General features: G+C 42.9%; 2 protein-coding genes and 1 long non-coding RNA gene across 4 annotated transcripts in view; 2 read left to right on the top strand and 1 right to left on the bottom strand.

The window, feature by feature from the left end:
• The window catches only part of LOC147251488 (uncharacterized), a 38685-nt gene extending 26077 nt beyond the window's left edge, over window positions 1-12608 (bottom strand). Inside the window, exons 1-4 of one of the 2 annotated variants that reach the window (XR_015118956.1) lie at window positions 12387-12608; window positions 12181-12278; window positions 11999-12070; window positions 11558-11827 (exon numbers count right to left, since the gene is read on the bottom strand). This is a non-coding gene — a long non-coding RNA (uncharacterized LOC147251488). Of the gene's footprint in view, window positions 1-942; window positions 1038-11557; window positions 11828-11998; window positions 12071-12180; window positions 12279-12386 lie in introns of those variants that run through there. The other variant, XR_015118957.1, reaches the window with a different exon arrangement.
• A 56-nt stretch (window positions 12609-12664) lies between these two features.
• Window positions 12665-14904, top strand: LOC147251489 (cathepsin Z-like). The gene is made up of 6 exons (XM_086222256.1): window positions 12665-12827; window positions 13179-13342; window positions 13770-13949; window positions 14033-14183; window positions 14367-14529; window positions 14658-14904. Exons 1-6 carry the CDS (start codon window positions 12706-12708, stop codon window positions 14781-14783), a joined length of 906 nt encoding a protein of 301 aa, XP_086078382.1. The 5' UTR covers window positions 12665-12705; the 3' UTR covers window positions 14784-14904.
• Window positions 14905-20505: 5601 nt separating this feature from the next.
• On the top strand, window positions 20506-22924 carry nanos1 (nanos homolog 1). The gene has a single exon (XM_086222741.1). It carries the CDS (start codon window positions 20650-20652, stop codon window positions 21322-21324), a length of 675 nt encoding a protein of 224 aa, XP_086078867.1. The 5' UTR covers window positions 20506-20649; the 3' UTR covers window positions 21325-22924.
• Window positions 22925-24751: the final 1827 nt, after the last annotated feature.

Genomic DNA, 24751 nt, shown 5'->3' on the forward strand with positions numbered 1-24751 from the left:
TTTCCACGCAGTGCGTAAAGATTCCAGAGGCAGTCCAACACATCCTCTGCTTATTGCTGTGCATTTTGTCAATCACAGTGCAGTGGCTGGTTCTAAACTGATAAGGCTTTGATTTCACAAACCCATTCCCGTTGAGACACCACGAGCAAGTATCAATAGCACCAACTGATGAATTCACCTCAGCCATAACAATAACAACAACAACAACAACAACACAAAGCAGTTATTAGGATTAACTTTTGTTAGCCGATTATGGCGAATTAAACTCCAGGATAGTATAATCTTATAAAATGCAGTTGTAAAGCTAAGATAAATTCTAGACTGTGATGCATGTCTTTCCCTTGGCCTTAATACTGGCTGATGAGAAATAAAAGCAGACATGGGGACATGCAGGAAGTCATTGTGATAAAGCAGAGGATTACATTTTCTTAGGGGCCTGTGGTTGGTCCTGTCCGCTGAGACTCATTAAGAATGGCCTTGACATTAAGGGCCCTCTCTCTTTCAACCTGTTTGCGGCCATGATGCTGAGATCAAACGGAGTGCTATAGGTGAGGGCACTCTCAATGGCCTAAAGCTGGTCATTCATCCTTTTTAAAGACAGGAAATCAGGCTAAATGGAGCCCCGGCTCCTCCCTCTGCTCGCTAAAGAGGCTTCAGAAGCTTCAGAGTTTTTGCAGTAAAGAATTTCAAGTGGCCATGGCCCTTTGAGGGGGAGTGCAGAACCAATAAAACCAAGGATTACTTGTGTCAAAGAAACACACCTGCATTTCATACAATGTCAGGATCTTTTCCTAATCACTAACTCCAGGCAAGCTGAAATGAAATGGCTCTTTTCCATGAGAAATTCAACTCAAAACAATCTCTTTTTAGTCTTTTTCACTTGTTTTTACTTGCCCAGTATGCATTTTCCACTGTTTATGCCCTTGTGGTTCAAACACTTACCACAGGTGGAATAAGAGGCTTTTGTTAGACACATCTGTGTTGATACTTCTCTCTGATACTTCAGTCCAGTGCTCAGCAACGCTGTGATTTGGATCCTGAAAATGAAGAACTATTATTGCTACATACATTAAAACTGCATTTGCTTGTAAGCCTTCATCAATAAAATGTTGCCAGTAGTTACATGCAGAGAGTAGTTAAATACAACAAAGTACCTTTGAATTTGGTTTGGAACACAGCCGCCCACAGATATAGTCAGTGCTGTAAAAATTGCGGTGGTGTTTATCTCCTACAGATGTTCCAGTGATTCTACAAAACCCTGGATTACATTCAACGACAATGTTTTTGAACACTCGGTGCCAATGATTCTAAAATTCTTGCTTTCAACAAGGATTGTGCATGCCAGTAATGGTTGGGGAAAAAGTGGGGGGGGGGGCAGTGGTTCAGGCAAATTTACTGGGGATGTGGTACAGTGAGGGTTAGGGAAAGATTGCGGCTATAGTTAATAAAAAGAAAACATTAACATCTGTTTCAGGGGCACAAATTCCTGTCTACTGCATGAAAGTCAGAAAAGCAGCACACCCATCCACTGCCCAGCCTCCAGAACCTGGAAGCTCTCTGTCCTGGCACTGATGATGTCATTGGGCGTGTATTGTGAGGCACAGATTCAGCCAGTATGGTTATAATTCCTGAGGATTTGGGGCTGGAGCTTTGTAGTTTATTCCAATATGACATCCCTAAAAATTCCCGCTGTAATACCACAAAATGCACTGACACAGTACTGAGAATTTGAGGCAACACAAAAGTAAATGGGAATAAACAAATTAAAGCAGACGCATGGCCAATAACCAAGTTTTTTTTTCCTATTACAGACAAAAGAAGAAAAGAAAACTCGGGTTTAACATCGATATGCTTGTGCACAGACGGATCTGATGTTGGACAGCGACATGGCCGCGGTAAGCAAGACAAGCCCACGTAAAGCGGTAAACGTGGAAAATCTTTACAGTAAAGATTTATTATTTAACCGTACATTAACGGTATCCACTGGATATGAAGAGGAGCAGCTACACTCCTCATCCCTCAGTCAGCATCACTCTCTCCTCCTTTCACACTCAGGCTTTCCCTCCCTCGCTCCCTCCGTGACAGCTGTGTGATTGATACTGTGGCGCTCTGTGATATGCCGTTTCTAATTTTAGCCTCGCTCACTCGGGGACAGCCACAGGTAAATTGGATGCCAAAGTCGGAGTCCATCTGTACTGTAAATAGGCACTGATACATTATTTTCCATGACAGCCATATGCTCTGCATATAGAGAGCGGCAAACACAATCTATTGTTGGTCTAGCGAGTGATTAAACATATGAGCTGTGCATTAAAAAAAGAACACATCCCTTTATAAATCATCTTTAAAGTATTTCTCCGCTGTGGTAGCAAGATACTTTCAGTAAGGTCCTTTTTTTTTTCTTTTTTTTTTTTAAATCCACAACTAGAAGAGAATGAAATAGCAGTCATGAAACTGATTTCTGAAAGCAGAGGTAATCGTGGATGGTAACATGAGCTCGACGCGGCCTGTTGTCATTCCCCGATGAGGAAATGAACAGCAGTTTTTGACCCAAGTAATCACGAGCATGAAGCACAGCGTCTGTACATTTTGTTGTGAATATTTAAAGTGAATGTTGTACCTGTAACCAGACCTTATCCAAAGCCTTGGTCTATCTCTCTTCAATCTTGACATATTGCATTTTTTTCCTGACCAGGGACAGATTACGATACATGAGATTCTGGTTCTGGTTCAGCAGATGGGATGGGATGTTGATCAGCAGCCTATGCACTGATCTGCAAAGCTAACTGACAAAATACTCAGATTCCGTGTATTTTATCGCTAAATGCAAAAAAGGCAGGCAGTTTTCAAACTGCTGTCCACGGCCCACAAAAATATTAATTCATATATATATATATTTTTTTCACGAGTGTGTGTATGAAGTGAGAGAGATATCAATTGAACCCAAGCGTTTGTATTAACATCCTATTTTGCCTCATTTTAGGACTGAAATAGGTCACAGTGCCCTTCTAGGCCTTCCTTATTCACAACTGACAGATAAAGATTTGAATTGTTCTCAGTGTTTTGGAATTATTTATTTGGTACATGCTGTATAATACAGCCATGAGGAAAGTGGGTCGCTTCTATTTTTTGAACCTCATAAAGCAAGCAGGTCAGCAATCCACCAGGTTCACGTATGTCTGAGTCCACCTCGGCTCCCATGAGGTCCGCGGCCAGTTTCCCTCCAACGTCACTCATGATTAATCTGCTAATATTTGCATGCAAATTCTCCCAATAGGCCTCCTCAGTGTGACTGTACGACTAATGGGTGTCAGCAGAGACTGTTTAGCTACGTCATGCATATGTATGAGCTTGTATATATAGCAGCCAAGTTGCTTTTGATCACTATGTGGAGAAAGAGTGTACCGAGATGAATGGTGGTCCAAAGCTGGGGCACATAAGCAGCTGACCACCTGCCTTTCAGTCCAAGCTGAAACAACAGATGGGCCAAACAGACTGCAACACATTTACCACAATGCAAAGCTGGGATGCAGATAGTTGAATGATTCATTCAGGGAAGTGCTCTTTCCTCGCAAACGCCACAATCTGACGTTGGCAGGGGAGAAGAAAAGCTTTCCAGATGGTCGTGTTTGATAACTTTTGGGAACAGTGTGTTTTCTGCAAATACACGAAAACTATTGCATCGTCTCACCCATTATGAGCCTTAAGTCATTTCACTGATGTGTAATTTGCTCAGCTTAATGTTGAGCCATCAGGTTTAAACTCAGTACTTCTTGATGGTTCCTATGTTGACCATATGTAACTGACACCAATAGTTTACATACTAAGTCGATGCAAAGATGAGATCTGATGCGGCGGTGGGCCAGGTGACGTTGCACAACTTCAGTATCCAGTTGTTGCCACTCTGTGCTGACACTCTGCAAATGCCTCTTCAGAATGGAGGGTAAGCAAAGTCAGGATGAGTACAAGAAGAAAAGAGCAGTCATGGGAAGTAATGGAGCCTCAGCGAGGAGGCTCGCCGGACCACCCGCGAAGTTCTTATGTGCCTGTAGCTCGATTCCAGCTATCAGCTGTACCGTCTGATGTCCAAGGCTAGCGCTAGCATAGACCCCCTCGGCCTACGACTGATTTATTTTCACCAGTTCACGCTGACAGGTGATTCTTGTCACTTGATGCACGTTGCAGAATGTGGGCGACATTCAAAACCAGAAATGATCCTGCGTTAGTTGCGATAAATTTGCCTCAGTCACGTCGAATCTTACCACAACATCAAGGTTCAAGCAAACTATCAAAGCTTCTTTTCGCCACTTTGCTGCCCAACTTTGGAATAAGATACCAGACAACCTGAGGAAAGAAACCCGGCTAAGCGTTTCGTGAATAAATCTCTTCTGACTCTTGCTTTTAACCAGTGTTCTTGTAGTTATTAATCGCATGCTTGGATTTGCTTTGCTCGGTGCAGGATGACGTGCTTTATAAGAAAAAAAAAAAGTTGCCTCGCTGAGTTCAAAACCAAAGTGGGGATTTTGATTATTAATTTTAGTGCTCTCAAAAATGCAAACACACAAAGACAATCCAGACAAGAAAAGCTTGTCTGGAGCCTTGTAGTCGTGGTGATGTCCTGCCAGAGACCTTTGTTGCATGTTCCTCCTCACTTTGATTTGCCACTCTGTCAAATAAAGCCAAAGAAGCCAAACGACGAATGAAAAAGGCTTTGATAGACCGATGTTTACATTAATCCCGTCGCAGGAGATTTCCCATTGAAAGACTAAGTTGGATTCAACAAGAAAATGACCACAACCGCCATTTAACCCTTGCAGTTGTTTCCTTTTCCCTCTGCAAATGGAAGAGAACCAAATCACAATCAGAGCAGCAACAAACAAAAACATCCCATGAATCACGTTCGTAATGGTCATCATACCATTTTGAAAAGTACTGATATTCTGCCAGGAGGGACATCGGCGGAGGAGCCACTCATGTTCGAGTTTATTTTAACTGACCTAGTTTGTCAAGTTCGAAGGCTTCGTTTTAATGAGTGTAATACGTTGACGGATTTTTTTTTTCTTCCAAGATTTGTTTTTCTTGCTCGATGCTGCGGATTTCAAAGCACTTCTCAAAAGTTTAAAGAGATGGAGAGAAGTGAACACAAGAAAATAGCTCTGCAATTACAGATATGAAGAATTAAATGTTTCGGTGTACCTTTCTGCAATTTGTATCAAGAGAACAGCACGATGGTGGCGTTTTATTATCAACCTAAATTATACTTGGCTTTTATAGAATAAACTTGGCTCACAATTAATGTCAACTTTTTAAGCACTCATCTTGTGGATGTATATTTAAGTATCAAATAATCCGGAAAGAGACACATCTGCTGCTTCTGTATGGCAGGTCTGGTATTTAGAAGAATGTACCAATGAAGAAATCTTTCGATTAGAACGAGGAAATTGCTTCTGTCAAGACCACTCAACAGGGGAAGATAGCTCTTGCTTGAATTGGGTCTCAATTTGAAAAAAGAGGAGTAATCTAATGTGACATCTTGATAGCGTGCATCATGGAAAGGGGGGAAAATGTGGTTTTATAGAAAGGATTTTATGTTCTCTCATGCCTTCTCTGATTGTAATCCACGAAATGTGTTTTTAAAACGCTGTGAAACTACCTTTTGTTGTTGCATTGTTATTCGCTGTTCGCACCCTGCTCAAGCTCCAATTATACTTTGTAAATCTTTAATAAGCACAATCAATGTCCACCCTGAAATCAACCACATGGGGCTTCAGGCTGAGTTGTAGGACCTGGAAGTCGCTCTGTGTGTTACCTTTAACTTATAGGAAGTAGGGGGGGGGGGGGGGGACCTTTGTAAAGGACTCAGGCATTCCGTTTGTAACCGTTTTAATGGCCAGTGCCTCCTGGTCAAGAGGTGGTCGCTGAATGGACTAATTCTGCAGGATTAGTCCGCTGTGGTGGTGGATCCAGCCAGCCAAACAAATGTGACCTTGCCGTGCAGAATCTGTGCATGCACACAACTATACATCCACTCCATAGGAAGAGGTGGGGGGGGGGGGTTCAGTCCAGGGATTAGTGGGAATCAACCATTCAGGCATACCCTGCCGTTTTGAGATTACTTTCCTGACTTTGAAAGACTTGTTTAACAAAAATCACACCACAGAAGGGGGGAACAGGCGGAATGGCAGCCAAGGAACAAAAAGAGGAAACCCCAGCCAAGATACGCATATAGACCAGGGAGCTGAGCAAACTCATAACAACATGATTCTGGTTTCTAAGAGCCGGAGATAAAACACAGAGACGTGGACATGCTTGAAGCAGGTTACACAAAGCACAGGCTCCGCAGATATCAGGAGACCTTTTGTTCCCACCAGGCCTCGGTCCTGCAGGAGGGCACAACCGAATTAAACAGTAACTGTTCCATATGACGGCCTGCGTGGGTAACAACTCGCAGATGATATCCAGCGATGCTGCAGTGTAAGAACATGGAACTCAGTCCATTTAAACTGTTGATTCTGACTACTTCGCCCTTTGCTAGACTCTCTCTCTCTGGTAAATCTCTCATATTAAAAAAAAATTCCTTTTCTTTTCAGTGGAAATTGTAATTTTGGTTAGAAACAAGAACTTTGTGACATAAAATACCCCCCCCCCTCAAGAAAAAACGTTTTTAATGGCAGAAAGAAGGCTTTAAATGTCTTGTAAAGTCACCAGAAACACAGCAAAAAAACACAGAAATCCAGTTTTCTTTCTCTGTGAGATTTAGAGTGAAATGTTACACCCTATAAAATGGAAGTCTACGCCGAGTCAATGGTGTGAGATTACATGCAAAAAAGCAGAGAATGCTTTGTAGTTACATGTGGAATGACATGAGAATTTCACGTGTTAAACACATGCCTGAGACCAATCAGCCATGTACACAAATACAAATGTGTTTTAGTATACAAAAGCTATTTCCTGCTGTGGTATCAGCTATGTCATTTCATGGAAACCTTTACAATTACTGATGTTTACTCTGTAACATTCTGGAGTGGGTGTCTTCTGATGCATTTCATATTTCTTACACTTATGAGAGTTCTATTTTTAGGCGGAAAGATGGGATGCATATTTGGAGAGACTAAAACTAGATTGAGTGTGAAAATTCCCACTTGGTGCAAGAGTGTATATTGTATTTCCTGCCAGTGGGTTCCATGCAGCTGAACAGTGTGTACTGTGATTTGCCTGAGCAGCGTGCATGGGGAAAAGTGTTTAAACATAAACAAACCAATCAACCAATCAATAAACAGCCCAGGCCCCGAGGAGCTGCTGAGTGACGAGTAAACAGTACAACAATGAGGACTAGCAGTGGATCGTATGAGCCTCATTTACTCCATTACATGTAAGCCTATTTGAATAGAAACTTTGCCATTTTTCAACCAGCTTTTCATTATTGCACACTCTCAAATCCTGAATGAGCATGAATGAGCACATCCCAGAAAATCAGAGAGGAACAGTCGAGTAAACAGATCCGAACAAGCATGACTCTCAAACAGGGATGCTAATGGGAGTGTGCGAGATCAGCTTGTTTTCCTCATCTGATGATACACAGAATGTCTGTCTGTCTGTGTGTGTGTGTGTGTGTGTGTGTGTGTGTGTGTGTATATATATATATATATATATATATATATATATACATACACACACACATACACACCGCCTTTTACCAATGGACAACCTTCACCCCTTCCCCATGACAAAAACAAACAAAAAACGAATGTCCCACTAATTTCTGGTGTTTGTTAGTCACATGACCCTGCAGTAGACCGAGATGTTTATTGGAGCTGCGACTGGTGTAGACAAGAACACAAAACCCAGGTGAAGAAGGTCGTTTTTGGCATGTGTGCAGTGAGGTGAGGGTGTAATAGACATCGGGGGGGGGGGGGTCTCCTCTCGTTACAGAAAGAAGTCAGAGTGTAAAGACGTGTGCAAGGAGAATAACGCTCACTTTATAATTGCTGGCTTCAATTCTTCTTCATGATTTTGTTTTCTTAAATTATGTTCTGGCTGCTATTTGGTCTAACTATGTTTCTATTTTCCTCTGCAGAATCAGGAACGCATGCACACACACACACACACACACACACACACACACAGCTTCACCCTCTGGTCCAAATATGGTCAGATTTAAAAAAGCAAACACAATTCAACGTAGCTGCAGCTAAAATGCTAAGGCCTCAAAACTCAAGCCAGTGGGGGGCACCACAGTGGCTACTTCCACTTTTATACAGTCTCCCCGTCTGCTTAACCTTTCTTCTCCCCCTCACTCCTCATGAACTACAGGGGGTGTTAGCGTTTATCAGCTTTATGACATGACTAGTAAAGATCAGTGGAATACCTCGGAGCCCCCATTCCTCAGGTTTAACGTCCCGCACCATATTCTAATACTCTATTAAAAACCTTTTATGACTGAAATGTACTTAACTAGTCTGTCATCACCGCAGCTTTGTTAGCATCACTTGAGTCAATCGAATGTGAAATGGCTCGCTGGGTGACGAAACCCCCGACGGTGAACTTTGAGGCTGAGGGATTTGGTGGTGGTGGACAGGTGGTTGCACTGGAGAGGCAGGCGCTCAGTACTGAGCCTTTGAAATCTCCTCAACTGGAAAATGTGGGTGTTTTTTAGATGACAAAGAAGGTCCATGCTACGAATAATGATCAAGTCATTTAATTTAGTGCGAGGTCTTAAAATCAGAAAGTCTTTCGGTGGCGGTGGAACATACCGCAGCAAAAAGGAAATAACTGCTTTTTTTTCCCTTCTTGAATTAACAGAAAATTGTAAAACTAATACAATTTGGGAAGCTAGTAGTAGTGATGATTTTTTTTTTTAAATGTAAATTTTCATAAAAAACTTACAGTAACCTTAAAAAAAACACTAATATTTTAGACCCAAAAATGTTACGAGCCGTTTCATTCTGAATAAAACAGCTACTGCAACTTGAACCCTCAAACCGTGAGCCGGAATGGCGGCGTTTTCTCCTCTCCATCGATACAGCGCATGAATAAATTGGTGCGAGCTGCCCTCAGCTGCTGCTTTGACTGATCTGTACAGTTATCTGACGTTGCCTCCGTCATGACAGCTGACAGGTGAGTGGAGAATGTGCGGGGGTGAGGTTATCATCCTAAGGAAATGCCAGAGAAATGCAACTGACCTCCAAGTTTCACACAGATCACTGGACGTGGATATTATCGACTCTGCACACACACACACACACAACACACACACATATATACCTCCCAGTACATCAGACACACACACACAAATCAATCACCGGGCTTGCGGGTGCACTAATGATGTTGTTGACGTTAATGAGGATGGGGACACGCTTGTGAAAGCAGCTAACGATGCTAATCATGAAGATATCACACGGATGCCCCCATAACAAGCTATAATGTCACCGTGTGACTCATCGATACACACGCCATCTGACATGATTTATACGTGTAGCCACGAGGAGCGCTTCCTGATCCAAGCCAATCACAAGAAAAGTCCGGAAAATAAAATCCATCTGTGACGTGTCGAGGACCTCTGTTCACCTCCTGGACTTCAAGAGCAATGTGGGAAAATAAATTTTGTTTACAAATTTAACGTTAAGTAAAACAGGAGAGCCACCCCAAGTTTCAACTTGTGTTGTCGCGGTAACAGTGACGGGACAGCTTCCTTGTACTCTACAAGAGGGGAATAATCCACTAAAAGAAACCGGAAAGGTTCTAGTTTCCATGAAAGATATTTGAACCATGGTGGCAGTTCTAAAATGCAGATGGAGACATGAAGGATGTGAGGAACTTGATTATTAATGACCAAACCTACTCCTACAGATGATATCATCAGAAACTGCGGAGCACACCAGTGCATAAACAACAGGCTTGATAAATGAGGGAAACAGAAGATCCGACGAGAACAGATAAAGAAAAATAAACCGAAATACAAACTCCACTGGTGCAATGAGGAACAGGTGGTGGAACACAAGGACAGCTTACTGGCTAAGGAACATTAGGATCAGGGTTGCGACGGAGGACAACTGATTAATTTACCAGTCACAGGTGACTGAGGGGGGAAAAAAAGAACAGAAAACATGAAAACAGCAGACACAAGGAGGAAGAGAATTCCGATTGTAATTCAGTAAAACTAAAACAAGACTCCAAAAACTAAAGATCTGTATGGTCCAGATGGGACCGTGGCAGGGCTCTTGGTTCTCCAAAAAAAAATGGTGGCGTACGCAAAAGCAGATTACATTTTAAAAATCAGCTTTAACATTCCAGCCACAATCAACCGAGGTTTCTCATTTCAGAAATGCAAGAATTTGGAGGGAAGAGAACACAAACTCAACTGGCATCATCGCGCAACAAATGTATGTTAAGTATTGGGAATTCACGCGACACGCTGGAAAAATGTGGACACGGAAACAACAGCTGGACATGAAACCCTTGTGTGATGGTGGAAATCTCACTCCAAAACCAATATGGTGCAAAGCCGCCGCATTCTCCTCTGCAGGCTTTTCCACGAGATGTTTGGATCCGGCTGCAGGGATTTTCTCTCATTCAGCCAGAGGAACATTAGTGAGGTCGGCCGCTGATGTTGGGTGATAAGGCTCGGCAAACAGCAGGTGTTCCAGCTCACCTCAAAAGGTGCTGGATGAAGCTAAGGTTTGCTGCGGGCTACTTAAGATCACAGCAATCTTCAGAGATTTCTCTCACTTGGAGATAAGAGGGCCAAAACTAACCCTGAAAAACAACCCCGGACCAAAAGTGTTCAGAAGTGGGGACATCCAAACATCGCCCGGAGTGAAAATGAAGCGGTTCATGCAATAAGGAATGAGGGGTTTTTGGTTTTTTTTTTACAGTCAACATTTGTATGTGATAAATAACCTGACTTTGTTGCTGCATTATGACTCTCAAAAGGCAGCTAAACAAAGAAATACAAACCAAACATTTAATGGAAAATAGTAATTGGAAAAGAGCCAGAGTTATTTGCAATGCAGGTTTTAGTTTCCAGCTCCCCGGCAGTCTTAAATACCATTTACCATCCTCCAGCTGATTGCAAATCTGGGATCTGGTTTCCTTTCCATATCTAAATATTAATAGTCTCCATTACATGAAAATTACTTTCATCTCCGAGTCACATGAAGGGATTAGAGTTTAATCAACGCATTAAATATGACTTTCTATTCCTGCAGATGGGAGGGGATGGCAGGCAGTCAATTAATATCACACTCTGTTTGCACTCTCACTGTCAAGCCTGATAAAGTCTTTGTTATCACAGAGGCTGTAGGAGCGTAAACAAAACTAAACCTAAAACAGTGAAAACATCATGACGAGCAGCTGTCAAGGATCAGTGCAATCAATCAATATAACCTTAAAACTGCTTCACTTGCAGTGTTTATCCTCCCAAAATGTTTATTTTGCCTTTCAAGCACTGAAAAATAGGTGCTTTGAGCTCTCACACATTGAAGTTTTTTTTCCACTGCTGGAGTGCAGAGAAAGCCAGCCGTGTTTATTTAGCTTGAAGCTTACGACGACTGCCGGCTAGTAAATGCTAACAAATGCAAAACGACCCGAAAATGTTTTATAAACTCTCAAGTCACTGGCCAGTGTTAACCCACATCTTCTTTATCCAGCTGTATGCCACAGTAGCTAACACATAAAAACTTGTATTGAAGCAACAAACACATTAATCACAGGTGTAACACTTCCTCTTTGATGCTAGTTGAAGGTTAGCGCAGAGCATCACCAGCCGATGCGTTCAACGGGACCAGCTCGCTGATGGTAGCACAGAACCAGAGGAGATCAATTCTGGCTGGATAAAGAAGACGATGATTCGAGTTAATGAGTGGGACGTTTCTGGATGTTGTTTGCCGTCGGCAGCCATGAAGAATCGATAGTTTCAAGCTAACTGTACGTGACAGGCTCTTACTGTGAAAGTACGAACAAGCGTGGCAGCAATGAAACAACATATTTTTGAACTCACAGAATTTCAGCCTTTTCATTTCTGTCCACAGGAAAGCCTGTTTACTGGGTTTACTGGGGCTTTTTTTTAATCCTGGTAAAGATTTTCATTGACAGCTTGATGAGAACTTCAAATTTTGGTCACAGCTCCAAAATATCAATATTGTTAAAATGATACAAAATTGATAATCTGTTGTAGTTTACCTGTTGTTGTGTTGGTGATTAAAATCCATGGGATTCCTGTCATAAAAAAGGTTTTGCTCTACTCTCCAATTAATTCCGGCAGTTTAAAAACACCGGCGCTGTGGAGGACATGGAGTACATGAATTAATAGGTGAATAATTCTCTCAGTTGCTATGTCTTCCAGGTCTTGTAATATATCAAAAATATCAAACCTGTCTGTTTCACACCTGTAAACATTAAAATGTTAAGAATTCCAGCCACCGAAAGCATTTTCATTATCTCCAAATTTTGGATGCAAGCTGGACTAAAGTGACATTAAATGCCAGAGAAGTTTTGTCAGATTTGATTGTCCAAGCCCAGTTTGTCATTCAACAGGCTGACGTGACCTCAGCCTTCTAGAACCTGCACTGAATGGCAGCGATTCCCAGGTGAGATCAATGGAACCTAATTGACACACAGCAGCTTCTCTCCTTTGGCAGGTCTGGGATGGTATTTATTCCCCAACAAAGCAGCTTGTAGCGTTTGATTGATTCTCTCTGGTTCAACATGGCTCTGTTTGTCATTTTTATTTTTATGCTCATGACTCCTGCTGTTTCAGCAAAACACTTTTTTAGCGAGAGGCCAAGTTGTTACCAGCCGGTACCCAGGAAACCAGACTTTGGAGTGAAGTGAGATTCTGTTTTTGGTTGTTGATGTGGTTTTTTGGCTTTGTTTTTTCCTTCCTCTCACTGGGTTTCCTCCTTTTGTCTCTCAATCACCACTAGATTTCTTCACTCTCTCTATCCACCTTGACCTGGTGACTCAACAGCTGCCAAAATCCTCTTGATAATGCAAAGCTGTTTTGTACAGTTTGACCTTTATTTGATAAACCTCCATCGACGCGGCGGAGCACGAGCTTCTTTTAGAGTTGATTCGTCGTCTTACGTCTCAACTGTACTTCACAACCTTCAGTGAAGCATTTGCATACAGATGGCTCGTATCTCCCAGTGTCCATGACTGTGAGCTGCTGTTTGTCTCAGAACTGCAGCTCGTCCTCATGAACTCCTGAGTCTGGCTGAGCTGCCAAAGTCCTGGGACTGGAGGAATGTAAACGGCGTCAACTACGCCAGCACCAACCGTAACCAGCACATCCCTCAGTACTGCGGCTCCTGCTGGGCTCACGGCAGCACCAGCGCGATGGCAGGTTCGTGTCTCTCCATCAATTTCTTCTTTTTTTTTTTTTAAGGCCTTTTCGCACATTTGAGTTTGTTTTTTTTTGTCAAGGTGTTGTTGAGCTACAATTTCTGCTGGCAAGCAAATGCATCTCTGCGGATGGCAATTCTGATTGTGTTATGATTCAATAGTTTCAAGCACCTTCATTAAAGTAAATGGAATCTTAAAATTAAGATTTATGTATCATTAGCATGACAAAGCTTTTCTCATTTGGATTGAATCTTTCCAACTAGAGGCAGTAAGAATAAACCCAAGGCCAACTTTGTATTGGTTTGGAGCTCATCCCCTGGAGAGAAACCCCATCAACAGAAAGCAAATCTTGACAAATTAACAGATGGAAACCTCTGAAATTGAGCTGAGATTTTCATAAACACTGGAATTTTTTTTGTCTCTCGTAGATCGTATCAACATCAAGAGGAAAGGGGCGTGGCCATCTGCTTATCTGTCGGTCCAGCATGTGGTCGACTGTGCCGACTCGGGCACCTGTCACGGAGGCGACCACGGAGGAGTGTGGGAGTACGCCCACAGACACGGCATCCCTGACGAGACCTGCAACAACTACCAGGCCATTGATCAGAGTGAGAATTCACGAGCGGCATTTTATAACGTTGTATTTGTATCAGATGAGACTCTTAAGTATTTTTTTTTCCTCCCCCACTAGAATGCAAACCCTTCAATGCATGTGGGACCTGCACAACTTTTGGGAAGTGCAACAGTGTGCAGAACTACACTCTGTGGAGAGTGGGGGACTTTGGAGCCATCAGTGGACGAGAGGATATGATGGCTGAAATTTACACTGGAGGACCCATCAGGTCTCTAAAATATTAATGGCTTTGCAAGAATAGTTTTCAATTCTGCATGTAAGGTTCCAGTTTTCCTACATTGAGGATGGCTAATCCCTGGGAGGTCTCTACCGGCGGTGGCCACAAGTGCATAATGACTCTTCCCCTCTTCAAATTTCAATATCATCCGCTTCATTATTTCCCATCTTGCAGCTGTGGAATCATGGCCACAGAGAAACTGGATATGTACGCAGGGGGACTCTACACAGAATATATTGAAGCTCCTGCCATTAACCACATTGTGTCAGTGGTTGGCTGGGGAGTTGAAAATGGCACTGAATACTGGATCGTGCGCAACTCCTGGGGAGAGCCATGGGTGAGGTTGCCTCATTGGAACGTCCCAGCCTTGGTTCTTGCATGCTTCAGTGGCATTTGAAACTGGACGAAATAACGAAATGCAGTGGGTGAGCTGGACTTAACTGATCGTGCTGTTTCTGTCTCCAGGGTGAAAAGGGCTGGCTTCGTATTGTGACGAGCGCCTACAAAGGAGGAAGTGGAAGTCTTTACAACCTTGCTCTAGAAGAAGACTGCATGTACGGCGACATGATTGTACCCTCAACCTACATGTAAACTGGCACAATGAAAACTGTCTTGACTGCTGTAAGTGTGCCATATCTATCTTGAGTTGTCACGGTCAGTTGTGCTCAGGTTCATTAAACTTGTGCAGGATTAAGGAATTGATTGCATGGTTGGTTGCCAATAACTCACCTACTGTAGGTCATCAACACAGTTTTTTTTTTTTTTTGGAATTAGACTGGTTTATAATCTGTTTTGTTGCTGGAGCAACGTAATTGGAAACATCCAGGTGGAAGACCTGCTAAAACAGGTCAGCTAGTGGGCCATAAGATAAAAGGGCGGTGTCATCTTCCGTTGCATACACTTGGGTTTCACTGTGACAAACGATGACTCTGTACTGTGGTTTGGCCTTATTGTGCTCCAGGCTGACATCATCATTCAGGGAGCCTGCACAACTGTAAATGGCCTCATTCTTCTGTCGTGCTTTCGTGATATCCATGTGCTTTACAATGTTGCCTGTGGCTACCGCCAAATGTGCCAACTGGCTCATCAGGTGCAATTTAGTATCTTGCTCAAGGACACTTCCCACAGTCACCCGGGGCAGGGGATCAAACCAGTGACCCATCAGTTGCTAGGCAGCCACTCCACTGGTGATCCAGGCTGTGCCCAAGGAACTCGTAAGCCAGTCACCCTGGCAGTCTCAGCTGCGAAACAGAACTCAACTAATCCTGTGGAAGAATTAAAATCCTTTGCCAGGCACATTAATGTAACTCGATACAAAGTAATGACATGAGCCTTGTGTGGCAGCTAATTATATGCCACGATTTATTATGAAACTCAAATATGCTCAGACGTTAAACTCAACCAGAGACCACTTGCTTTGGATGTTATTCCTGTGTAGCGATTCAGAAATGTTAGTTCTTGCACTACATTTCCTATTGCAAATACAAAATTGTGCTGGTTTTGTGGGTTCGCACATGACAATGTAAATGTTTCCTGACACAGCGGTAATGTGCAACCCCCCCCCCCCCCCCCCCATGATTATCTGGGGGCCATGGGTCACAGGGCGACTCCACTGAGCTGTTCTACATCTCTGGGCTTGGTAAACAGACCCATCTCCCTTTATTGACTGATGTGCTTTATTAGCTTTTATTCTGTCATGCTTCTGGAGCAACGTTCAGTTTAATCACCGGTTATCTTCAGTGGCACACACAAGAGCACAATGGCATCCTCTGAGTTTATGTGCAATTATAAAGAGCCTATTTTCTTGCTGTTCAGCTGGGGAACAAAAGAAAATCAAGCAATTAGATATTTGGTTCAGGAGACGCAACAATAATAAAAATGCATAAACACAAGCTGCTGTGCCTTGCTGCTGATATGGAAATGTTTCCCATTAAAAGCAGTTTCCATTCAGCTTCTCTGGGGAGAACAAAGGATAATCAAACCTTTTGCAGCACTGTTAACTTTAAGCCTCCGAAGCAGACCTTACTGGAAGCTGTGGCATGTCCGAGTCGAGGGAAAAAAAATAGAAAGCTTAATTCGGTTGCTCAATATTATGCCCCCACCCCTCCAGCAATCTTTCACGTAAAATCAAATCTGCGCTTTGATTAAATTTCCTGCATATTTTCTCATTTGCATAATCACAAACAGAGCTCTAATGGCTGCGAATTAAAACACATGGAAAGCTTTGGGACTGTGGCACAACAAGAAAGTATGGTGTGAGAAAAAATATCACAGGAAAAATGCACGTTTGCAAATACGCATGAACCATTTTCATACTGGGTGATTTGGCATTCATCTTCATTATGGCAGTCAATGTAGCACAATGGATTTTTCAGCAATTCCTGGAAGCCCATTATGTATTGTTTCGGTGATCAATATTTCAGTCTGTAAACATAAGAGGAAGGTTCTGGGGGGGAAAAAATCTGCCTTTTTCCTGGGCTTGGATCATCATCTTTAACAGGAAAACATCCCCCTCCAGAGTCTCTTTGAGCAAGGCATTGTAACAGTGTATTTATTCATTCATTACCCAGAAGTCTTCCCCGTATGAGGGCTTTGTGTAATCCCTCTCAATGTATTCTGCCTACAAGGCCGCTGCTGAAACTTGCCTCACAAAATAAGCAACAGACAACACTGCAGGGCCAGAGACCGCAGCAGCCCAAGAACGTGCTCTCAGGTTACACACACATATCTGATGTGAATGACTCAAAACATGCCTCAATGATAGATTTAAAGGAACCACACCAGCTTCTCAGGAACGGGCTTATTTGATGTCCTCCTGCAGAGCCAGACAAGCAGATAGATACCCCTCCTCTCCTGCGTGCTGCATTAAGAGAGCTGAGACCCACAAAGGCAAGCTAACCGCAAGTTAGCTTCACATGAAGAGTGGTAGTTTGTGGGAAGTGTTAGCGTGCATTAGTCAAAAGTCAATAGAATCTTCGAATTCTAAAACTTGCCTTTGGCTGCTTTAATGTAACTCATGTCGTACATAATATTTTCTGTGAAATCACAATTCAAAAATACCTGGGGAAAAAAAATTGTAATTTTAGAATCCAACACAGTGTTGGAACTACTTTCCTCACTAGGCGCAGTGATTTCACACAGCACTTTAAAAACTGCGTTGCGACTTCAGTCAGAGAGGCAAAGGCATGCTAACATTTGCCTTCCAAAACCATGAATAGCGCTAAGCTAACTAGCTCTCTTTGTAGGTTTCTTGCTGCCTAACACTGTACAGTAAAAAAAAAGAGGGGGGGGGGTGGATTTTAGCTTGTTCATGCACCTCACAGTGTCATCAATCACACATTTATTGTGTCAAATAGGAACTTTACAAGAGGTTTACAAGAGTTTGAGTCCAGTTTCCTAGTTTGATCATTTTTTTGAGAACTTTACAAAGTTTTCACCCAAATGCTCTGCTGTTTGCAAAACTACAAGGCCTGAATCAGAGCACCGAATGTGTTGATGACAATAAATCACGGTACATGAAGCGTCACTGGAAGATGAACACGACTCGCTGGTGTAAATCACGCATTATCATACTCCTAACTTCAGCAAAAGGCCCGTGCGAGCTGCATTTGCATCGCATAATACATCTAAAACATCAAAAAATTGTAGATGCATGTTTGCTAATGAGCCCAAGCAGGAAATATGATTTGATCGCTGAAAACAATCCCCAGCCAGCAACCACTTTTCCTGATGATCTCTGTTTTTGCCGTCAAGCAAAAAAACACTTCCACGACAATCACTTAGTCAGTGTGATTCCTAAATCGATTTACAGCTGTAGCCGCCCTGCTGATGTTATGCATCATCCCACTGCTAATCTTACTTCCTTGTCCAATATGCAACCTCGAGGCGGCCACAGAATTAGCTTAAGTTAATGGATGAGTATTAATCCCTCTTAGTCACAACAAAATTAAGGAGTAATGTGGCCATGAATATTTCAGTTGCACTGCAGCAACACAGGAATCTGCTCACACAATCTGCCCTGGCTTGCAAAAAAGGAATTGGCGATTACATACAATATTAATGCTTCATCATAAAATTCATATTTTGACCCAGCTGAGTGGAGTGAAAATTCAATGAGCAGTCAATACTGTTTCAAACTAACTTGCTGAACACACAGAACGGAGAGAAATGGCCTCTAAAACCTCATTGAACCGTGCTTTTGTTCTGCTTTGTCTCCTCAGGTAGCGCATTCTTATTAGATCCCTTAAAAATAGATATGAAAAGTCAGTGAGTTCCTGCAGCAGCCTCCCCCTGGAAGTTTTAATTAGAGCACCAGTCACTCGTGTTATCATTGTTTCAAGAGGGCTGCTTCCACATTCCTGAGCTGCCCACTTCATCACAGGATCAGAGGCCCAGCGAGTGAGCCGGTCAGGACGGCTGCCTCTCAACCCCCTCTGGATTCCACCTCCAGAATCAGTGATACTCATTGTGATCTATTACTAAATGGGACGCAAAGCAGTGGAATCTCATTGACAGGATTATTGCAGAGACATATTCCAAATTTATAGTCTCATAACAGGCCCTGCATAATAAAATCAAATGGTGCACAATAGACTGGAGGCTCAGGATAATACCTTTCAGTCTTCATGCAATAAACATTCCACATACATACAGAAAGAAAATGGAAAATAAGAAAAAACATAAAAGATGCCTAAAATTCAGAGTGGGTGCTATAAAGTACCTTCTTGGTGGAATATTGGCGCTTGTGGGTGACTATCAAAGTAGCTGCCTCTTCAGATGAGTATTTATTTGAGGCCTCAGTGTTTTCACCTGAAGCTACACGCATAATAACGTAACCATTGTCATGATGAATTATGATTTATAAGGAACGTGTCTCGGAAACCTTCATCATCAAATGCCACCGTCTCCACCGGGGAGGTTTTCCAGTTTGTTTGACTCACCGCAGAACAATGCAGGCTTTCCCAGAGCCTGTTGTGGTGGTGCAGCATGACCCAGGGAAGAACCCAAGCACTTCTGGGTAAATCAAATTAACAGAACATTTCTTTTAAACTGGGGTTCGGCTGACTTTGCCTTAGCGGAGGTGTGCACTCTCATCCTACTGTGACTTTGTTGATCTGCTGATCTGCTGTGTACTTGCAGCATTTCTTGGGGGGGCTGTTTCCCTATTCATAGGATTTCGGGCCAGTTTCTGCTCATGTAAATTAATTGTTTAAGGACAAAGCCCCCCCCCCCCCCCCCACACACACACACACACACACACATACACACACACACACACAAACTGTAATTTGTGATTTTTGGCTTCCAGGATAGTAATACAATTTGACTTGACATCTTTATTCGCTGTGTGGTTTGTTTGTTTGTGTCAACAGCTTGAGCTGAATTGTCGCCCCTTCAGAATCGGAACGTTACCCGTAAATGGCGTGTTTCTGGCAGAAAAACATGGGTGACTTTCATCTTTCAATCAGTGGCTGCGATTACAGTCACAGGCTTTGTTCAGCTCTCTCAGTCACTCAAGGCAGAAAGGGGAGTTTAAACTAACGGGCTGTAACTGCACTATGCTGCCCCCTGTTGAAAATCCCTCGGCATGTTGTGTTTACATCAGGATTTACTGGACTTCTGTTTTTCTGGACTGGAAGAGGGGATTCATCCTTACATCTAAAGCGCGTGCCATACGTATCGAGGTGACGTAAACTGTGAATCGTGAACGTGTGAGAAGTGAACAGCTTATTTTAGATGTTATCCCTGATGATTTCATTTTTCTATGCATGCAACAAACTTTTCAAAATAAGTGACCCTCATCCTCTAAATTCAGTAGAAAATCGTTATACGTGTGTGCAAAAACAACATTCCCTTCAAACACGGTGAGCTGCACCTTCACTTCCTCCTCCACAGAGAGGATGGATCCCTTTTGTAACAAAGGGCCTCCGCGTTCGGCACACAAGGGGTTAAGGTGTGCGCACATCCCAGTTGGCATTATGCACAATGACTGATTATTGATTCACAAAACACGCAGAATTGTAGTATTTTTTTAAACACGAGAGGCCTGAACAAGAGGCTGCTACTCACGCTGAAATAATATCATTAACGCCTGAACGTACCCCCCCCCCCAGCCCAAATCATTAACCTCCTTTTTACATGAAAATACTGTAAACGCCGGAGCCGTGATTGATGTGGACAAAGCTCCAACCCGCAGGAAAACAAATGTGTCTGTGTGGCTCTGAAGAAAGGAGACTGCCTTCAACCTGATCAGAAACTTGATGTTGAAGGCAGCGCGCCCCGCCCTCCTGGTCCTTATAACCAGAAAGCCTATTTGCAGGACGCTCAGACATAACAGGAACACTGGAGACTACTTTACTGTACATGAACCATTCCTGGAGACTGGCTACAAAGACTTTACGGATTACACTGGTTGTTGTTTCATATTTTGACGGCAATCAAACCACCAGAAGCGGCCATGGATTTTCTCAATCACAACTATTTGAACGCGCGCAGCCCCTATGACTATACTTTTAATTTCTGGAACGACTATCTCGGGCTGACTACCTTAGTGACGAAGAATAATAAACTCAGCATGCCCCAGAATCCAAACTCCATCACCGAGTCGCTGAAGGCGACCCTGGGCTTGGATGACTCCCCGGCGTGTCCGTGCGGCATCGCGGGCGGCGTTGGAGAGAGCGCTCACTTGGAGTGCAGCTGCCCGCCCGGGAGCCCTCCGCCGGCCTCCATCCTGGACTTGAAGGAGCGTTTCTCGATACTGAGCCCCTTCCAGAGCCAGCTGCAGCTGCCGGAGCGGGAGGTGGGCTTTGGTGGGAGCTTCGCGGGGTTCGATCTGTTCGGCATGGAGAGAAAGATGCGCAAACCCGCTTCCAGGAGCAAGCAGGAGCCCAAAATCTGCGTCTTCTGCCGAAATAACGGAGCCCCCGAGGAGGTGTACGGCTCCCATGTCCTGAAGACCCCGGACGGCAGGGTTGTGTGCCCGATCCTGAGAGCTTATACCTGTCCTCTTTGCAGTGCTAACGGGGACAATGCCCACACGATAAAATACTGTCCACTATCAAAAGACCAGCCATCCCAGCGCCCATTGAAGGGGGGGAGGGCTGTGGGTGGTAAGAGGATGAAAATATTCTAAACAGACAAGACTATAAAGTAAATTATATTGCACTGAACAATTTCCAGATGACTGTTTTGATTTAGCCTTTATCCCAGTTTCATATTGATTTTATCTTTTTTTTTTCTCTCCAAGATATATTTTTATAGTTCTTTTATCCACATAGAATAATTTTACGCTTTATACATTGGATTTATTTTTCTTTCTAGTTTGTAGTCATTTGAGCGTGTGCATATAAATACACCTATGTATCAATAATCACAAAGTGTGAATAAATTTAGAGGAAAAAAAAGTATTTTGCTCATGTAGGGAGACACACTGACATTGGCAAAGGGTATGAATGTCATATTTCTACCAAGTATTTTTGTATCGTGAGCTAAGCTCGCCTTTTCTTTCTCGTCTTAGAAAACCAAAGTTATGTTTGCCATTAAAGAAGCTGAAGAATGTGTCATTAATGAGTACTTGTGTGCATCTGAATGGATGGGGAGACTCTTTGATCCCATCTGCCAGCCTGAAAACTCCACAACATATTTTCCAACTTGCTCTTAAAGTTGACATTCAATCTGTTAGGCAGGAGGAAAAAACAGACAATGTGGCCTCTGTTTGGGGCTTATATTCTCCGGGGAACATTATAATCAATTGTTGCCAAGCCAAACCTCTTTTCCAATCCTATGTGATGAGAAAGATATTTGTCTTTACAGGCCATCTGAATGCTCAAACGCTCAGTTTTTATGTTTACATTCCCAAATAAGGGCAACAACACTGGATTTATTTTCTCTGCAGGTCTCTCTTTGGTGGGTTTTTTTTTTTTTTTGGAAATCTTTTAGTTTACCCTGACTTTGTATTCACCAGAGAGTCTCGTGGGCAGGTCTGCTCAGCAATATGAAGAGGAGTCCCAGTTACCGCTCGCTCTTTGTGGGGTGAACGAAAAGCAAATGAATGTTTAAAAAAAAAAAGAAAAAAGAAAAAAGAAACACCACGACGTATAATATATCCCGTTATTTCTTCTTCTGAAGAATCAAAAAAAAAATGCAAAAATGTTGTGAATGTATGATTGAAAGTGTCACTTGCAGGACTGCACATTTCTGACAGTTTTGTTTACCAAAGGAATTCAATTGCATTGAAGATAGAAGAGAGACTTGCTGTATTGTATGTAAAGTGATGTTTATTCAGTATTTTAACATTAAAAAGTGACTTCAGAGGGCACTACCTCAACCGGGTTTTGTACTTACATGTAAAATGTCTACAGCAGTTTATTGATATAGTGCTGCCATTTATAATAAGGGTTTTGATAGTATTTTTGATCTTTGTATAACATAATTGTATTTTCATTTTGTTGCATTTAACATTATGGAAGTGAATTTCCAAGAAGCTATGAGCATTGTTCACCAAAAGGTGATGTCTGTAAATAATGAATATACCCATACTTTTTAAAGTTTAGTTGTTCAATGTTACATTCTTGAGAGTGCAAGAGAGTGGAAAGAGGCTGATAATTTGCCACTTTTAACAGAGGTTTTTGATTAAATGATTACGAGCAAAAGAAACACTGTTGAACTTTGTTATTTATATTTTACCACGATTTCCTGTATGCTGCTGTGCAGAATAACAACATATGAATTCACTAGAGAAATAAAATCTTATCAAATATTTTGAGCCATGTGGTCGTGTTCTTCAGTTGGTGGAGCGAGGAGGTGCGTGTAGAAAACTGGAGACAAGCTGATTAAAAGTGGGACTAAAAACACATGGGGAGGAATGAGCCTGCTCACTCTAATTGGCCTCCTAACTGACAGCCTTGGTGACTCACACACATGCACGCGCACGTGCACGCGCGCACACACGCTGACTAGCATGCATTTGACACAGAAAACCTTTCTTTTCTTTGGTTTTCAACAAACACGAAGGGATCTGCTGCTCTCATATCTTAAAGATTTGTGTCTGCAGCACAAACACAGTGCCACAGTTGTTTGTGGTTGTTTAGGGAGGTCTGCCCACAAAAGAATGTCTTGGCTTATGTCTTGCCATTCAAACAGATCATGTTTGCACTGAAGTGGATTGAATAGCTGGCCCTCCCGGCCCTGTCCGCCTGCCATCTGTGGAATGGCAGCTCCAGACATATTAGAGAGCTCAAAAAAAGGCAGGACGCTTTGCTGTTGCTTCTTTATTTTGGTTTGGGGGGGGGGGGGGGCAAAAGTCAGAAGTCCCATCAATGAGGTGAACAATTAATACAGTCATGACTTGATGAACGCCTTCCCAACAAAACAACTGACATAATTGCTGCTGATGCAAAACATACAGCCCAAAACACATCAAGAGGGCTGTATGTGCATTAGCCTGGAGCATCCGGCTGGTGTCATCCACACCTTGGCTGCTCCTCCCACCCTCCTCTCTCCCCTCCCCTGTCTGCATGCATCTCTCCAGCTGAGGCTGTGGCATTAAAAATGGATGACTACTAAGTGCAACAGGGATTTATCTCTGTGAGAACCGTGGTGAAAAAGGCTGGCGGGCTAGCATTTCAGGCAAACACAGTCAGCTAACAGGTCCTATTCCCTGTACGCCCCAGCCTCCATTAGCCGCTCTGCAGGCAGGGCCCATATAATCTAGTTAGTTGCACCATTTATGAGATATGTATCTTTCATGATCATATAATATGTCTTAGCTGGCTGGTTTTTATGGAATATACAATATGTGCGCACAACAAATCTCTTGATGGGCAGAGCAATGTGGCAATGAGATATAAGGTAGGACAGATAAGCCATTTCAAAGAAGAAGAAGATAAATGATTTTTTTTTAATTAAAGGACAGCGTTATCGGTCAGGTGTCGACTTTGAGTAGTTATCACCGAGAATGAGACGACTACCCTCTGGCAGGTGATTAAGGTTCAGCTAATGCTCTGGAGCAGTAGTTAGTCTTTGCTGTTAATGTGATTTAGAGGATTCATTAATTCACATGGCTTCTCGTCACAGAATGTTTTCTGTGTCGCTGTAGTTCTGAACTGTTAGGTTCGTGGTTCCCTGGGCACAAAACCTCCATCGCTCCTTCATCGTTTCACCGCTGGTAGACGGGACGGCCTCGTGGAAGTGATTGTATTTATGTCGCAGAGAAAACAGCACGTCTGCAGCGGATCCAGCTGCTGCTGTCGCTCCAACGAGGCGCACAAGAAACCACCTTGTTAGGTTGTGTCTGAACCACAGCGGTCGGTCCTGCCCGTTGTTTACTTGTGACAACAGCAAAACTCTTAGTTCAAAGAAGAATTGCGGCTCCTGAGGAGGTGAGCGTAGATGCTGCCATCAGTAATGTCTGAACTGGAACTGCTTTTTTTTTTTTTGTTTTTTGAGGGAGGAGCATGGAAAATACATTCTCGCTCTTAACTCACAGCCTCGTGCAGTAAGTCGATCGTTGACGTATTATAGATGACACATTTTATGATTTTAAAGCACATTTGTTCATT

This window comes from Aulostomus chinensis, chromosome 13, assembly GCF_037954235.1.
Source record: "Aulostomus chinensis isolate RoL2024-O1b breed Wild chromosome 13, RoL_Achi_v1.0, whole genome shotgun sequence".
Classification (NCBI taxonomy): domain Eukaryota; kingdom Metazoa; phylum Chordata; class Actinopteri; order Syngnathiformes; family Aulostomidae; genus Aulostomus; species Aulostomus chinensis.